Here is a 19788-nt window from a genome sequence, read left to right on the forward strand (position 1 = left end):
CACCGATAGTGTCGATTAAGAATGAAACTGATTTCTTATACTTCAAAGATTATTCTTTTCTGAACTTTCTCCCAATGCCCGAATAAAAAGAGTTGTTTTAGAGCGTGTTGCTCTGAAAGTGCTTTATTCCAAAGGTTCGTGAATCCGAAAATGATGACTGATATGGCCTATCAAATTCTCCAAAGGTTTGTCAATCCGAAATGAAGGTTCGATTTTCTGATGGTTCGTTTGGTAGTTCATAATATATATATATATATATATATATATATATATATATATATAAGGGTACTGTTCGTTATTCCGAAGGTTCGTTAATTCGAACATTTGTGGCGTTATTTCGAAGGTTCGGTAATCCAAAAATGAAATAGGGTTCGTTATTCCGAAGGTCCGTTGATCCGAAAATGAAATAGGGTCCGTAACGAACCTTCGGAATAACGAGCTTTTATTTCATTTTCGGATTAACGAACCTTATTTCATTTTCGGATTAATGAACCTTCGGAAGAACGAACCTTTGGAATAACGAATCTTCGGAACAACGAATCTTCGGACTAAAGAACCTTCGGAAAACGAATTGTAACCATAATCTTTATGTTGAAAAAATGGTGTTATGTTGAGGCGCATGTAAACACATAATTACAAACACAAGAACACACGATTCACAAACGGGAATACAATCGTAATCTCTATTTGTGGAATTGATGAAAATGAAAAAGGGTTCGTTAATCCGAACATTTGTGGCGGTATTACGAAGGTTCGTTATTCCGAAGGTTCGTTAATCCGAAAATGAAATAGGGTTCGTTGTTCTGAATGTCCGTTTATCCGAAAATGAAATTCCTTCGGGATAACGAGCTTTGTTTTATTTTCTGATTAACGAACCTTATTTCATTTTCGGATTAATGAACCTTCGGAATAACAAACCTTATCACTTTTTCGGATTATCGAACCTTCGGAATAACGAACCTTCGGACTAAAGAACCTTCGGAATAACGAACCTTCGGAATAACGAACTACAGTCGGCAGGCGTAAATTCACACACGAATACACAATATACACCAAGAGACGAACTGGAATATAATCGTAATCTGAATATGTGGAATTGATTTTATCATTATTTTCATTTTTTCTGCTTCTTGTATATAGGTTACTTTATTATTCCACACTTGGGTGCGAAGGTAAGGTGAGGGGTACCGAGTGGTCAAGTGTCGGGGTCATCCAACGAGACATTGGACATTGGAGTAGTGCATACAGATGAGGCTTATAAATATGTCTTACGGTATTTTTTGAAAAAGTGGACCTTCCAGACTTTTATTTCATATTTATGTATTTATTTATTTACAACGTATTTATTTTTTGGGGGTGGCGTATAATGTATACGCACCCTACTTCCACCCCCGCTACAGGCCTGCTGATCCTGATCATCCTCTTTGAAATAATGGGCTGCGTGTTCCCCTTGTCATATCAGCCCCTTCTCATCATCATATAACGATGACCCCCCCCCCCCCCCTCCCCGTCTTCGCCGCAGGTTATTCACTGCTGTATAAGTTTATTTTAATTTGATTAAATGAGTGGTGTAATATATTGGGTGATTTTTTTTTCATAGCAATATACTCACAAACAACCTTTATGAAATGTTGAAGAACATAATACAATTCTACTCTCTAAAAAAAAATAGAGTGAAAATATTCACTCCTAAAAGAGTGAATAAAAAAAAGAGTGAATTTTGAATGAAAATGTTCATTTTCACTCATTTTGGAGTGACCTCAGGGATCACTCGAAGATTTTGGAGTGATCCCTGACGTCACTCTAAAACGAGTGAAAATGAACATTTTCACTCTAAATTCACTCTTTTTTGTATTCACTCTTTTAGGAGTGAATATTTTCACTCGATTTTTTTTTAGAGAGTAAGAGGAATTGAACATTCATGTGAGAAAAATCTGTTTTGAAATGGCTGATATAAAAACAGTGTAAAACAAACGATCGTCAAAGTGGGTCTAACTTTTATTGAACTGCTTTATTCCACCTCCCTGATATCTCAGCCATTTAGAAAACAATTTTCATCAATAAACTTTGAATTCCTCATAGAATTATATGTTCTCTATTATTTCATTAGAGATGTCTCATCTAAAAGGAAAAAAAAAACATCTAGTCCCATCTCAAACAAAACTGTACCATCCCTTTATCGAACCTTTCCCTGTGGAATAATGAACTGTCGGAAAACTCCACAAAGAGTCCGGATAGAATTCCGCAAAATACTAGTACGTGGTGGCCATATTTTACTCTTTTTTTACAGACCGATCTGCAATTCCAAACGGTAAAAACAAATGCCAGTCCCTTCCAGTCAAAATGGGATGATGTTCGTTATTCCGAAGGTTCGTAATTCAAAACAAATTTTCATCAAATACAACTTTGAATTCCTCACAGAATTATGTGCTCGTAAGCAGAAATTAGTAGGGACGTACTCAGCAGCTCCAAAATTCGTATTTTGCCCTAAAGAATAAAGATTCCTATGTTCAGCGTTCATTGATTGCTTTATGTTATACCAAGGACGCAATATACTGATCTCCAAAAGCTTCGGAAGGGGGGGGGGGGGGGCGGGGGGAGGTGCGGAAACTCCAACTGCCTTTCAGGGGAGGGGGATACTTTGATTTTCTCAAGCGAGCTTTTGTGAGAGCGAATGCAAAACTTTGTTGGGTATTTTTAATTATCGTTTACTATAAAACATAGACATGCGTGTCAAGCTTTAACTTTAAACATCACCATTTCCGAAGTATATTATTCCAGTTTCTTTTCCCCTAACTATAATCTGAAAGTCTGCCACATGCATGATCGCTAAACGCCACGCTTTGCGTGGATATGCAGAAGTACGAAACGGTTACAGCTCGTTATTCCGAAGGTTCGTTATTCCGAAAGCTCTTTAGTCCGAAGATTCGTTATTCCGAAGGTTCGTTGCTCCGAATTTCATTTTCGGATTAACGAATCTTCGGAATAACGCCACAAAATGTTCGGATTAACGAACCCTTTTTCATTTTCAGATTAACGAGCCTCTAGGTATAGGGAATTTGCGTGTTTCGGATTAACGAACCTTCGGAATAACGAACCTTCGGAATAACGAACAGTACCCGTACGAAACACGTGGTTTCACTCAATTCAAAGGAATGAGGTTATTGCAAGTTCGATGGATCGAATGCCCCTCATGACTTAGTTGAAGAAATCAAGAAGTCTTTTACGAGCAAAGAAATAGAAATAAGAATGAAGAAAAGGAAAACCCCGAACGAAAGTTGCTAGCCAAAATATCTAAGTAAAATTTAGTGGACATTTACAGTATACACTATATATATATAATTGTATATATATATATTTTTCACAGGTGAAGTTCCTTCGAACTTTGAATAAGGATACGCAGTTTTGAGGGGCATGAAATTGTCATGATTTTGCTGTCTAATCGGGTACATGTAGCTCTCAATAAGCATGCGGCTGCATAACATTCTCGTAGTGAATTTGTCTCGGCATACGAGACCCTTCATACTAGTAATATTTCTGTAATTCCATTTTTGATTGAGTGATTAATCAATCCCTTTTATAGTTCAGTGAGCATTAAAAATACTGGTATTCAAGTATATATAATCGACTGTTCGATGTTGTCTAGTATGGGCCAAAAGAAAGGCTATACACAATCATGATGTGTTAGAATCATGATCTTTGCCAATTACAAGCTGATCGTTGTTCGATCGATATTTCCAGGCTATGTAATACGCTGTTTATTACCAGAAGTGCGCGCATTCTTTCGTCTAGCACCTGGAGTCTGGCAACTGTTTTTGTGGAAATGTCCACAAGTGTGTGTGTGTGTGTGTGTGTGTGTGTGTGTTTGGGGGGGGGGGGGGGGTGTCAAGTTTCTTCTATCCGAAGAGACTGCATACGCACAATCAGCTCTTCGCTTTTATTTTACTGTCAATGTTTTTCCCCTTATTCTTTGCTGGTAATAGCATTCGTAATTCAACCGAAAATAAAAAAGGTCAAACGGTTGGTTATTCGGCAATTCCATCCAAGTTGTAAGTTAGTTTATCATAAAGAGCAATACGTACTAGTATTTGACAATTACAACAGTGAAAGAAATTATCAAATTTGATCCTGAAATTTGATCCTAATGGCGATGTAGAAGAGAGGGAAACGTGGCAGATGGAAGGATTTTTTTTTTATCATTGAATTTTAAGAAAATTACAGATCACCAGTATATTTCATTTCGTCAAAACTATATCGTGTTTTTGTGTTTATGCCAGTGCGTGTATGTGGGCATAATATGTTTACTTGCGTGTTTTAATTCAACTCTCATCGTGTAATATCCCATAATTATAATTACAGCAATCTGCGCATCCCGAGAAAAAAAAACTGAAAGATGTAGCATCTCCTTGCTCAAAGTCTTGCACTACGCCTCCCCCTCCACCACCCCCACCCCTCGAAAACCAACCTAACATAGTGTGTGTGAAAACACCGCTGTGCTTCTCAAAAAAAAAATAATAATAATAATAAATAGAGAAGAAAACAACTGTACATTTCGCGTCGTAACGTGTTGATTGCACGTCGGTCTCCCACCACTCAAAGAACATCTGACACCGTGGGAGCTGAACATGAAAGTTGCGTTCTTCCCCAGGCACCACTCACGCACATGTTGAATGACAGCACGTGGTTATTGCGCACCTCGCATTGGACACATACTGAGTAGACATCTTCTGCAATAGACTGTTCACAGATTCTTGCAGACTGACTTGATTACAGTTGTTCTCATCAACTAGTGTAGTGTACGCGTTTCTCTTCATATTGTTATATTATGCTGTTAATAGCCTGCAGGGAAAACAACAGCGTGTTTGAAATGGAATTGTTGGGAATATATCGCAGGTTACTACTGATTTGAGAAGAATTTGCTTTCCTGTCTTCCAAAGTGGTATGTACAGGCAATCTCCCCGAAAAGCCTAACCAATTTAACGGAAAATCCAGCGGTTTTCTTGGGATTGCAACGGTATTTTAGCACCAGCCAATACTCCTGTACTGTAATGATAGGGAGATCAGGAACGAAATTGCACATCGTTTAATACAACCTTGGGCGTCCTTACTTACACACGGGATGAGTTGCCCGTCGAGGCGTGGTAAATATTCTGTAGGTGTATGTACCATTATATACCAGATTAAGAACTAATTTCCGTAAAACAGTATCCCGACAGTGAAAAGAACTGCCGTGTCGGTAAAATAATGTCAATGTGACGATCAAGCTGTAATAACAATGTACAAAATACAATCTACAAACTAAAAGAAAGACATATTACATTTGTTCATCAGAAGTGAAATTCATCCACCAAAATTTACGTCTAAAGGCGAGTCTAAGCAAGGTGTGTGACCGTGGCACATGCTGTATGTAAATAATCATAACAGTTGTCAAAATGCAGCTTCACGATGTCCTTTTTGTGACTTGTGTTTTGTTTTGTCGGTTTTTTTGTTTGTTTTTTTCTTAACAAAGTAGCTTCGATATTTGAAGCTCACTTTTCCCATTGGCATTTTAACATGTCAAACGTTGCACTCTCGCTATTCAATTGCCTGACAAAGGATACTAGGAGTCACGTGTAGATATTTTTTTTCAGTGATTTCGTTCATTTATATCAACACAAGACTCGCGAATTGTCATGTCACATTATATAGCTCATTTCACTGTCGTTAAATCAGGATTCGGGTACTACTAGTAGACCTACTTAATCATAATCACTTCATCCTTGAATGTAAATTAGGGCCTACACTTTATTTTTTGAGTGATCCCGATAGAATAGTGTCTCAGCTTGAAGGTTGCTCGACGATATTTTTCCACCTCATTTGTGATTAAACTGGCATCCACACGGCCACAAACGATTTCAAGCCGTGTAATTCTAGTCTTTACATTATAAAAATCGCCATACGCATCGTAGTACATGTACACCCAGCTTCTGGCTCTCGTTGGTTGCGTGTGCTGCTCGAATTCTCTCTTCTGTTGATTGGGATCACACGGCGTACGACCAAACCGGGCTCCCACACACACGCACAAAGAAGCATGAGACGTGACCAATACTAGTATGTGGCGGTAGAACGCGGAGGGACGCCAGTCGTCCTACCGCGGTAGGACGATTTCTCTCTTACAGAAAAAAATCACCAGCGCGCACATCATGTCAGATGCGCCTATATACGCGTAAAATCGTCCTCGAGCGTTCCATGCGTCCTCCTGCGGTAGAACGCTAGTGAGAATAAATATCCCTTCCCTAAGCTGCAATAATTCCCACAACCGAGGTTTTGCATGTTTGCGTGTGTGTGTGTGTGTTAGTGTGTGTTGATTAATACGGTTAGACTAATACATTATAAACGTGTAGCTTATGTGAAGTTGTGTGTGCGTGTATGTGTGTGTGTGTGTGTGTGTGTGCTGATGTGGTTAGGTTAATACATTATAGCGTACAAAAATGTACATTTACTATATATATATATATATATATATATATTATTGTTAACATGCAACACCATAAACTCTATAAGATAAAAAATAACTATACAAATAGTCTTCAGGTTATAACATTCACGCCGTAATTCTTAATAATATCAACTATCACAGAGACAGAGCTATACATCATACATTTTGAGCATACAATATCTACGCCTGACTTTATGGCACCTATGTACATAAAAATCTTAGCAATATAATCAGAAGATACATAGCGTAATATACCTACGTGTGTGTGTGTGTGTGTGTATTTGAGATTTTATTTTCTTGACAAGACAGTACGATTTATATTCTACGAATATACTTCTTACTGATACCATCATATCAGACAATGACATTATTCTGCACGCGTGTGACATTGCTAACAGAATGCAAGTTACTATATCGCGGTCAGTTAAATAGGATCAAGTCACGTCACGACATAATCATTACAGTGTACAAGACGACACAGGGAGAGAGAGAGAAAGAGAGAGAGAGAGAGAGAGAGAAAGAGCTATATCTTATACGTACAAACTACGAACATATATGAACAGCTTCGCGGTACTTATGAGGGTACCAAAGACAACACGCTTCGTTAGGTTATTATGTAGCAGTACAGTCAGACATCTAATTACTACGGCATGCTTTGACGTACCACGTTAGAACCAGCATATCTTTCATAGCATAGCATCTATTTCAACATCCACGACTTTGCTATTTGATTGTACAGAAAATTCGCATCTACTAGTGGTGGCGGAGAGTGTAAATAATTGTTGATGTAATGGTACACTCTCTGATCATTCTGCCCCCGTGTGCGAGAATTAAATTCAGACAAAATGCTACTCATCGAATCACCTCTGGCTCTACGTATAAGATAATAAAGACAGTACTGCCCGCACACTGTAGACCAGCTGGATTGTAGCGATTTTCTATTGTACGTCCACACATCGGCATTGGCATTCAAAAACTTGGTAAAGTAGGGCGAACATAAAGTAGGGTGTCTACCATATGAATCAAAAAATTCACCACGCCCTCTACTGTCGATGTAAATAGCAATCCAATGAGAACCTATTTCTCTGTGACCATCTACATTCGCAATCAATGACACGGTTTTTTTCTCAGTCTCTCTTCTTCTTTTTCTTCCATTCCTTCTTCTTCTCGTGGCTAAAACTGGTAATTTATCGGCGGGAAAAACACCAACAAAAGTCCCGTTTAGTTTGGGTTCTTTCTGAACAACTCCCAAGAGTTCACGCGTGTTCATCTCGACAGATATCTAATTACCATAGTCGAGAGTGACATTACGATTACGATCAACTTCTAAGATAGATTCAAATTCGGAATAAACGACGACATTCACAGTTTCGGACAGGGGAGAAGCAAAAGTCAATTCCAGTCGAACTGATCCGGAAGTCTTGGGTTGAAAGTAATCGTCGGTCGACAGATCTGGGGTCAAATCAAAGGCGTAGAGGGCGTATCCCTTTCCGTAGTCGTCTCTAGTGATATGATTTCCCTTGTCGTGAAACATACTATTGGTACCAGAAAACAGAGTCTGATAGGCCAAAATGTAATTGGGGGAAGATCCAGTAAACTGAGGACGGAGCGGTTTCCACGGAACTTGTTCTGAATTAGCATACAACGCTATGTAATTCAGGTCATAATGATGAAAATTGAAGGGATTTCTGGCGTAAGATCCATTGTAAGCCGTGTTACTGACACAACCAATCACCATTCGCTTGGGAATCTGTCCTATAACCAGGCTCTCTCGGGTAAAAGACAACTGTCCTTTAGGAATAGAAAAAGAGGTTGTCACGACTCGTCTGATAGGATACTTGGCCGTTTCCGTTTCCAATGTTTTAGCGTGCAGTAGCGATGTGGTCGGGCTCAATTTCACGCGTCTCACCAAGAGACTGGCTTCGGTGATTTTGATTTTGTAGCTTGCTTCAGGGGTAGACGACATGAGACTAAATGCGTTCTTGCTGCGATGAAGTTTGAATTTAATGTCCACCCCTCCCATAATCAACCGATCTTGGAACGATGCATCCACGTGTAGCCTTCCTACCATGTCTACCGTTTTAGACAATTTGGTAAACTCGTGGCGTTTATTCAGCCCTTCGTTGGTATTACTCGAGGCCAGAGGATCATTGATTTCCATATATCCCGCCGTGTCTTTGTAAAACAAGGACGAAGTTAGCTGCGACAATTTTGCATCGCGACCGTAGGTGAGAAGATTTTCGAACATAGCTCTATAAGGATAGGTGTTCGTGGAAGGGGTGATGAGTGTATCGTTGAACATCACATCTACCTCGCTGAAGAGCGAATGTAGAAAAAGATTGACTGGTGCTACAGAGGATTCATCGGTGAGGGCGGTACCATCCGCATTAACAACTTTCGCCTTGAGATGTAGCAGCGTTTGAGAAAGATCAGTATACTCTTCCGGCGAACTTTGCAGATGAAATTGTATGGGCGTGGCATCGGCTATGCTCGTCACGGGGAAGAACTCGACCCATTTTCCTTGCTCTATGGTCGTCTGAGTCGGGGGGATGCTGAACAGGTCAATTTCCGATTTAGAACAGTCGCACGATAACTTGTGTAGCTTTTCCATTATGCCCTCAACTTTAGCTTTCACTCTCTGTCTTCGGTTAAAAATAGTAATAGAGTGATCAGGACCGATCAAAAATATCGTTGCTTCTTTTCACCGGTCGAGAGCCAGTGTAAATGAATGCCTTCTTCTTACGTCTGGTCTTTTTATTCACTTTCTTGTCATTCTTCTTCTTCGTCTTTCTTTTCACAGGAGGTGCGTCCATACTCTCGACCATCCGACGTTTAATTTTTTTCGCTTGTGCGGCCGAAGCAGTTTTCAAACTTTTTCCCGCCATGACATCTTGAGCTACATTAACACCTGTTTGCAACGCTCTTTTCCCCAAGTACTTTGTACCAGCTTTCAGGAGTGGTACGGCCGATTTCCAGATACCTTTAAGCATACTTCCCAGCCCATATCCCCGTTGCACTCTCGCCCCTCGAAAATAGGGCAGAGATCCACTCCCATACTGGGGATGAGACCACACTTGTTCTCGATGGCGCGGCATTACACCGTTAATGTAGATAACGACAAGCTCTAAAATGGAGTTTAATTACCAACTTTCCGGACTGAAATGGCACTTTTTCCCCAAAGTCACTTCTTATATCAACTTGTATAGTGTCTATGTATTTTGATTTTACGGGCAGATAGTGAGGGGTTTGGTAAGTAAACGTGACGATCTCACCAGCCCTTCTGTGGGGAACGGGAACAATTCTCAGGAGAGGGGCACTGATGTCACCCACGGGCTGATTGCAAATCACGTCCGTATACAGATAAAGTGTATTGATCCCTCCATTCACGTTCGGAGAAAAAGGCGCCTGTGCGTGACCGCGAATGATGCCGCGGGGAAATCCCAACAGGTAACCTAATCCCTCGCTTAACTGTATGGCGCTGACTTGATCGAAATCAAAAATAACTTTGCCCGAGCTCGAATCGCGTTGTACAGTGAAGTTGTTACGAAATCGTTCAGGTAGAGCAGCTGTCAGTGCCTCGCATATACTACCTATATCTTTGTAATGTCCTTCAGGTATAACGCAATGGCTGACCACCTCTTCGGACAGTAGAAATTGAAATGTGTTGTTCGTAATATTCACGTTATACCAAGAATAGGGATAAATTATTTCCACCAATGCCACCTCCCACTGCGCGTGAAATATGAGCGGCGCGGCTAATTTAGTCTTAAAACTGGTGACTGTATTATCCGGAAAATAATCGAACGAACTATTACTGGGTAGAGTCACGTAAAATTGTTCCTCGCCTTCCATACTGATTCTTTCGTCAAAATGATGCCCTCCCTCAATTGCGATAGGTTTTATCGATGTTATCTACCCAAGCATTAAACGTGTCTGGATAGCCTAGAAATTTCACGAAATATTCGGTTTTACCCCCTCGCTTTCGCCGTCTCAGTATCTTTTCCACCCTATACATGTCCGCCTTGTCCTTACGCACCCTCTGCAATTCAGGTTCGTAAAATGTACCTTTCAATTGTTCGTTATTATCATCGGTTAAATGATAGACGGGTAAATCACGATGTTTACGACCAGACACTGTGTACACTTCCTCTGTCCAGTTGGGGAGGTACCCCTTTTCAAAAGTTCGTTTCATCTTACTGATGCGTACTCTTTCACCTTTTTCGTAGCGAGGTCTGTTTTGTTTACGTAATGCCCATGATTGATCACCATACAATCGCTGCCAGATGATACCTTCATTTTTCTTGGTGACGAGCACGGGTTTTGTTTTGATCGAACGGTGCTGGGCATTATTGTAGGCTCGGAGGAGTTTCGGGAGTATGCGGGTATACTTCAACGTGTTGGAGTGAGTAAAATATTTCCACATCTTTTCTTTCAACGTTCTGTTAAAACGTTCGACGACACTAGCCTTGGTTTCGTTTTCAGTTGTAAAAAACTCAATGTCTTTCTCTTTCAAGAAGGCTTGAAATATTCTGTTGGTAAATTCAGTGCCTTTGTCCGTTTGAATCTTTAGCGGAGACCTCTGCGTTTTGAAGATAATTTTCAGAGCACTGACCAAGCTTTTGCCACGTTTGTCTTTGATGGGCACTACCCAGGCAAATTTAGACAAAATGTCTATACATGTAAGGAGATACCTATACCCCGAATTGTAACGGGAGAGCGCAGACATATCTACCAAATCCATTTGCCACTGATCATCCATACCGCCAACAATGACTCTGCTTCTACTAAACCGACGTCTGGCCGGTTTGTGCAACGTGTAGGTGTCAATACCCTCTAACCATTCTCGTATTTGTTTCCTACTTAAGCGATATCGACCATCTTCTCGCACGAACTTGTACAATTTTTCTACCCCGCCAAAACTGGCTTCGTGTTCTGGATTGAAATAAATGTCATTCAGATATCGATTCATGTTCTCTCGTGTCACTCTTAACGTGTCAGTGCGAGCACGTCCACAATACCTATATACTCCCTCAAAAACAAATGTTTATCAACTCTGCCTCAATACTACGTATTTATCGTGACAGTCATATTCTGTATTCACTCGCTGTCTCATATGCCCGTCGGTCATCAGAGTACACCTCTTACCCTCACATTTTACAGTAGACGATACTGTTTCACTCGCTTAGACTTCGTCCAGTCATATGATATACTGTTTCACTGGCTGTCTGCTATGACCGTCGGTCACTGTCTGATATGTCCGGCGCTCATCAGTGCACACTTCGTACCCGCACATTTCTTCATCACATTGCTCTCGTTCCTCCAGCAGACGATACTGTTTCACTCGCTTAGACTTCGTCCATTCATGATATACTGTTTCACTGGCTGTCTGCTCTGACCGTCGGTCACTGTCTGATATGTCCAGCGCTCATCAGTGTACACTTCGTACCCGCACATTTCTTCCTCACATTGCTCTCGTTCCTCCAGCAGCTCTACGGGCTTTATCCCGTCAAAACAAATTTTTATCAACTCAGCATCAATACTATAAATTTATCGATACATTCATAATTTTCTTTTTCTCACTTTCTGATTTGCCCGCTCCTCCCTATTTTCAAGGCTACATTATTACTATAAGCTCTCTGACCTCTCCAAAGTACGTGACCTGATTTTCAACAAAATACATAGCGATACTATTTTTATATTTATTACTCTCATTTTTTCCCATTTTCTCGGAAAAATCAAGGTCGAATTTTTGACATATAGACGGGCTACACTACTTCTGACCAAGTTTTTCATTCTGAAGGAAGTCACTACAGGGCAGGGTATGAGGAGGTAGTGCAGAGAAAAATATGAGTGGTATTATTATTTCTGGTGTCTGCATCATTAGGTTGTGAGCATTACATTCATTCTATATTTGTCATGTTTTGAAGAAACAAAATGTGCGGAATGTGTTTGTAGTCCTTGAAAGAACTACTGTTGTGAACAAGAAGACCCTAGAAAGATGAGGATGGGGAAGGGAAGCAATATACGGAGTGTGTAAGGAAAGCAAATAGTGATCTCGACAGTCAAAGGAAAGCATTATAAAAGTTTGTCACTTCAAATCTTCTTCATTCTTTGGAAGCTATAAATTTGGGGCAGTTAACAGGAGGAGCACGCAGTGGTATAATGGATAAAGTGCCCAAGAGACATACATTTGTTTCATTACCTCTTCCAGGGATGCCAACTTTGTAAGCAGCATTGCAGTGTTATTCCGTGGGCTGGAAGACTACTGACTCGACATAACAAAAGGATCCTAAAGTCGCTGACAGCTGAGCCGAGAAAATCGAGTTTGAAGTCAGTTTTTGGCATAATTTTGGCGTAAGTTTGTAGTCTAATGTACACGCTACAATGTATCATCTGCCAAAATTTTGAAGCTAAATGACTGAAGGAAAGGAAAGAAATTAGCATTTTTCTGGGCCATGATTTTCCGACTTTCAACGGAACAGAAACATGTCCGAAGATTTGATTTAGTGCTGCGGATAGACTCCGCTCCTAGCAACGAGGGAGTGATCTTATTGGTCAGCGCGTGGCATCCTGGTTACTGATTGGTCATGCATAGACCGCTGGGGCTAAGCTTGAATGAACATCGCGGAGGTTGCCAGGAGCATACCTTCTATTGTCAAGAGGTGAAAACTGTCCTGCCTTCCCTTGATTGCGTTGGAAGGAAATTTTTTCAGGTGGTTTTCTTGAAGTATTGATTTCCACTCGACATGCTCTCATGAAATCATCGATATCTCAGTAACCGAGTACTTTTATGAGTCATGTTCCATATGAAATTAAGGCTGAAGAGTATAAAGGGAATAATGTCATGTCATTTTCAGAAAATCGACCTCCCCCCAACTTTTGGATCCTTTTGTTGTAGTGGGTCACATACTTTATGAAGAAAAACAGTACTTTTACGCCTCCTGCAATACACTGAGTACTACAATGTGTGCGCACTCCCTACCTTGAATGTTGATGTCCCAAAGGACCAGGTTGCAGCCCGCGGCCGCAAATCGGATGGCCTGGAGTCGACCGATGCCGCTCCCGGCTCCCGTGATGAGTACCAGCTCTCTTTCTAGAGACTTCTTGCGAAAGTAAGCGGGCACCACGAGGCGGAACAGGGCCTCCCCCACATAGAACAGGACCAGGTACATCATCTGCACCAGGTCCACGATGAAGTCAACCACGATCATGACTGCTGAGGAATGGATTCTTGGTCGTTGATATTCTTGCTATTGGTGATGCTGTGGATTGGCAGTGGTGGTGATGTTTCTGGTGCTGTTGCTGGTGGTGTTGGTGATGTTGCTGCAGGGTGTGCGATGTTGTAGGTAGAGGTGGTGGTGGTTATCTTTGGATCTTGCTGGCAGCAATATGCTGGGATGAAATTTAGAAAACATAACAAAGAGATGACTTGCTATCACACTGAACTCAAGGATAATCCTTATAAATAATTAACCTGTTGAAGACAATTTCCGAGTATACTCGGGCAGGTGCCTATGGGAAACATGTGTTTATAGAAAAATCAGCTCGTCCTCAATGGGTTAAGAGAGTATTTGTGACCATGTATCAAAAAACCAACAAAATGGCATACAACCTGATTTTGCATGAGGACTCAAAATAGGGATATAGGTAAACCCAGTCAATCTTTAGTTCTTACATTTTCTAAAAGAGCAACAAACTTCTGCATTTAATTCCAATGTTTGGGATTCTAAAGAAAAATCCATGTCTGTTGACTTTTTGGTGGTTTTGCGATGCAAGGTCACATGCATTCGGATGATCTTTGCAACTGAACACATTCCTGTGATGACTACAAAGAAAGAAACAGAGCACAACATACAACAACAACAACAACAAGACCCAAAAGTAATCAGCATTAAAGGGTGTGTACAGTTCTGGTCGAAGTGAAGATTTAGCTTTGAAGGTTTTGTGAGATATTCAGAAACCACTCTATGAGATGTCAAAGAGCATGCAGTTCTAAGGGGTATCAAAAGTTTATTCGATGAAAATTGGTTTTGAAATGGCTGAGATATCCAAAAACAAGGTGAAACAAAGAGATACTAATAAAGTTGGGGCATGTCGCCTTTTATTATTAGCACTTTTTGGGATATCTCAGCCATTTGAAAACCAATTTTTATCAAATAAACGTTGAATCCTTCTTAAAATTACATGCTCTTTCATATTTCATAAGAGGCTTTTCATTATCTCACATAGGAATGTTCAAAACATGAATCCCTACCTCAACCAGTACTGTACAGGCCCTTTAACCCCTATATTGCACTTCATTTACGCACTTGCATGCATACTGGAGTGCTTTCTTTTCTGATTGGGACATAAGTCTAAAAATAGAGATGACCTAATCCCCTAATCCCATCTATTGTGTCAGCATGGCCTTCCTGTTGGACTGAGGCACATTGTTACACCTGAGTGGGTGTGGCAAATTCACAACCAGGTCAAGATTGGATGGTTTTCATACTGAATACTGATGAAAAAGCTTAGCAAGTTGTTAGAGTTACTAAGATTAAAAAACAAAACAGTACTTTGAATATCAGCCTATGCAGTGTCATGAAGGAGACAAGGCTAAAGTCCACATAATTGTCTTCAAGCATCAGCTTATCTTGAAAACAAAAGAGATTAAAAAACACTCGACAATCACCCTTTACCAAGATTACATACCACTGCTGCAGGCCCTTACAAAAAGTAACCATGAAATTTATGGTATTACCATTGTAAAACCGCAATTGCCATAGTACAATTATGGTATCCATGGTATTACTACTTGTACCACAGAAAAACCATGGTGATGCATGGTGATACCACAGAAAAACCATGGTAAACTATCATTACCATGGCAAGACCATGGTACTGATACATTTACTATAGAATAACCATGAAGTCTATGGTATTTCCATGGTCTTACTTCAGGTGCCACAAAATAATCATGGTAATAATATTATAATTTTTATACCATAGCATGACCACGGTATTACTACTTGTACCATGGAAAAACCATGCCATCTACTGCATTTCCTTGGTATTACTACAGGTACAATTAGATAACTATGGTGATGCCATATGTTTTGACCATCATACCATAGCATGACCATCAGGCGCGCCGGAACCAGTTTTGGATTGGGGGGGCAAATATTGGAGGGGGCTCACGATAGACCATACATATGTTACACAATATACACATACACACACATACACACACACACACACACACACACACATATAATTATATATATATATATATATATATATATATATATATATATATATATATTATGTACAGTGGCGTACCGATGGTCGAGACATGGGGGGGGGCACCTTGTGGAAAAGTAATTTTGAGGGTATGTATGCTTGTGCGTGTGTGCGTGCGCTGTCAGTCTGCAAACTTAATGGGACTACAATACATTACGGAATGTGATACGTGTATTCAACAACGCAGTTATTGAGCAACACTGTAAGTTTTCCTTACATCGATTATGGAATGACGGTGTGAAATGACATATTACTGTCAGCAACATCAGGAGAATTGCATAACAATAAAATGCGAGCGAGCGGAGCGAGCGAGCTTGAAAATTTTGACATTTTACAGTCCAAAAACTGCCGTTTGTAGCTATACCTTTCGCTTTGGAAATTAAGGGGGGCGCACCAGGCGCAACTGCTGGCAATTACTGGCAGCAACATTAGGAGAATGGCATAACGATTCAATGCGAGCGAGCGAAGAGAGCGAGCTTGAAAAATTTGACATTCTACAGTTCAAAAACTGCCGTTTGTAGCTATGTTTTTCGCTTTGGAAATTAAGGGGGAGGCGCACCGGGCTCAACTGCTGGCAATTACTGGCAACAACGTTGGGAGAATGGCATAGCGATTAAATGCGAGCGAGCTTGAAAATTTTGACATTTTACAGTCCCCAACTACCGTTTGTAGCTACATTTTTTTTTTTCGCTTTGGAAATCAAGGGGGGGGGGGACGCACCGGGCGCAACTGCTGGCAATTACTGGCAGCAACATCAGGAGAATGGCATAGCGATTGAATGCGAGCAAGTGGAGTGAACGAGCTTGAAAATTTTGACATTTTACAGTCCAAAAACTGCCGTTTGTAGCTCTATTTTTTCGCTTTGGAAATGAAGAAAGGGGGGGGGGGGGCGGTGCGGGCGGGGGTTACAACTATTTTCCAGGAGCGCTATCTACGTCAGGTGTCACGTTAGTAACAACTAGCGGTGGAAGAGGGACGTATGGCAGATTTTTTTTTTCCTCGGGGGGGGGGGGGGGGGGGGGGCACACGTATAAAAATTACAAAACAAAGAAGAATTTTTAAAAAGTTGCTTCAAAAGGAGGGTTGGCATGGGCCAGTTGTGCCCGCCTCTAAATCCGCCAGTGCTTCAATCTAACATTTTGATATTTATACGATTTTCCATGGCCAAAGGCCTCTAAAAACTGCAACGGTTACCGTTGAATGCGGTTGAGATAATCTGCTCACACGCAACGAAAAATGAATGTCTAAACATTTATGAGAGTTAGAATTACTAGTCTTAGCTAATAAATTTCCCTATTTGTATTTCATATATATATATATATATTTATTCTATTTCATTATTTTACCTATTTATTTTTTTATTTTTTATTTATTTATCTATTTTTTTTTTTTTGGGGGGGGCTTTTTGGGGGGGCAAAAATGCGTTTTGCCCCCCCCCCCCACTTTTTGGATTGGGGGGGCGGCCGCCCCCCCTGCCCCCCCCCCCCCCCCCACTTCCAGCGCCTATGATGACCATGGTATAACCACTTGTACCATAAAATAACCATGGTACATTGTATCTATGGCATACCCCCAGTATCGCTGCAGGTACCATAAATTAACCATGGATATACGATGTAATAGCCATTATACCATAGCACGGCTGTGGCACTACTACTGTACTTGTACCATAGAATAACCATGGAGATACCATGCATGTAATAACCATCATACCATGTACTACAACCACAGGGTCTTTAATTGTACTGCAGCATTATAATCATAGTTCTTATGGTATCTTCTGTACTTCTATAGGTACACAAAAATATCCATGGTGATACTGTGGTTCAACAGCAACATATCAATTATGATAACAATGTTACTTTGTTTTTAGATATCTCAGTCAAGAATATCAATTATGATATTCTTATAGGTTATAGGGATTTATTGTACAGTAGTAGGCACTGGTTGAGATGAGGATTCAGGTTTGTAATTTTTTTTTTCTGTCAGATGAGAAACCTCTTATAAAATTTGAAAGAGCATGTAATTTCAAAAAGGATTCAACGTTTATTGGTGAAAATTGGTCTTGAAGTGGCTGAGATTTCAAAAAAGAAAGCATTCCTAATAAAATTGACAGGCCCTGACTTTTATTAGAAGATCTTTATTTTATTTTGTTTTTAGATATCTCAGTCATTTCACAGCCTGCTTTCATCAAATAAACGTTTGAATCCTCTTAGAATATTGTATGCTCTTTATCATTTCAAAGAGTGGTTTCTCAATATCTCTCAAAACATTACAAGCTGAATCCTCACCTCAACCAGTACTGAACAGTCCCTTTAAATGTCATATAGCAAAAAAAGTTAATTCTCTACTGGTATCACATGGAAAAAAATGGTCTCATTTTAGCAATCTGTTTGACCCAACTTGTGAAAATAGTTGCAAACTGGAAGTAGGTCGATACTCGTTCACATTACCATGGTGTGATTTACCATACAATTAAAGATAAAAAATAATACCAACTCACACCATTCCAGTTGAAACTAGATTGAATGAGCTGGCACACTCTGAAAAACACTGATCAATTCCAGTTGAATATAGGCCCTCAATTGAATACTGTATGAAGTTTTATGTGTACCAATTGGAAACCATGCCACTCAACTGGCAGATTCACTAGCTAACTCCACTGTAATAGACAAGTTGACTGACCTTATAAATACTTCAAACTAACATTTCATTCCAACTGAAACAAATAAGATAAAGTAGGCAATTGTCTATGGAATATACCAATTAAAATTCCTTGTCATAACTGACAGATTCACCACTTGATTCCAATTGCCAGAAACGGAATAAAGTGTCATACTGAAATATCAAACGCCTGATTCCTGTATAGAAACAGCTAGACATAAATGGGCCCTTAACAATTGCATTGAAAATGACAAGACGCAACTGGCAGAATTATCATTGATTCCACTGGAAAGCGATGGATTGGACTGGTACGGTGAGAAAACATACAAGCTGACTTCAGTTTGAACAAATGTACCAAACTGAGTGAGTTGATAATAATACACGTAATAGTAATAATAATAATGAAAATAATAATACAAATAATAATAACAACAACAACAACAATGATAATAATGATAATAATAATAATAATAATAATAATAATAATAATAATAATAATAATAATAATAATAATAATAATGTCTTATCCAGGGAAGCCTCTCCAGAGTTGCCACTGCTCTACCACAGGGCCCTGCCATACAACTACCAGTTGAACTGTTCTGGTGAAAATGACAGATAAAAAAAAAATACAAGTAGGCCTATCGTGTAAATTTGAACATTAAAACATATTGGTTGATCCTAGTAGAAAAAACAAAACAAATAGACCAAAGTATGCCCTTTGACAAAGTGAGAGTTGATTCCACTTTTTATTAAAACGATTATAAACGTACCAATACTTTCCAGTTAACACCATTGGACCAATATGAGTACTTGCAACAAATGGGAAAAATCAAAATATGTATCAACTGATCCTAAAGTAGTAGAGCAGTGAAGCCCTCAAATTCATGAGAATTGTGCAAAATTTGACTATAAAAGCATGAAACTTTCACAAGTGTTAGTAAAATACCATATTAATATTCATTTTAAGATCGGGAGGTAAGTCTGATTTGACCTCTGATGACCTCCAGTTTTGTAAAGAATAGAATAGAATAGGATAGAGAGTAAAAGAAAACAGAACACTGCATTCGTTTTCCTAGTCACCCTGTGACGTCAATATGCTCAGTATTTTCCCCTTCTTGGAGTTAATGAAAACGTTCATCTTCCTTCCAGCTACTTCCTTTTGTTGTTGTTGTTGTTGTCAAAAACCCCTCTTTGGAGAGGGGTTTTTGAAAACAAACAAAAAAATATTCTTTTGGTATTCTATGGTCATAGGAATTTATAAGTTAGACATTGGCTACTTTCCCCGCTAGTGATCAGTTCCAATGGCTCTCCATCCCCAAAGTCCCGCGCCAAATTACGGGGAATGACATGATGGCGAGTTTTTACCC

At 39.8% G+C, this 19788-nt stretch overlaps 1 protein-coding gene across 1 annotated transcript in view; it reads right to left on the bottom strand.

Moving 5' to 3' along the window:
* LOC139716019 (retinol dehydrogenase 10-B-like) overlaps positions 1–19788 on the bottom strand; it is a 70835-nt gene that overhangs the window by 34085 nt on the left and 16962 nt on the right. Inside the window, exon 2 of the mRNA XM_071627575.1 lies at positions 13461–13870. Within this exon, the coding sequence (XP_071483676.1) occupies positions 13461–13689 (229 nt within the window). The 5' untranslated portion in view covers positions 13690–13870. The remainder of the gene's footprint in view (positions 1–13460; positions 13871–19788) is intronic.

Source organism: Diadema antillarum, unplaced genomic scaffold, assembly GCF_040938485.1.
Source record: "Diadema antillarum isolate AM-2024a unplaced genomic scaffold, OU_Dant_1.0 scf00000060, whole genome shotgun sequence".
Lineage (NCBI taxonomy): Eukaryota > Metazoa > Echinodermata > Echinoidea > Diadematoida > Diadematidae > Diadema > Diadema antillarum.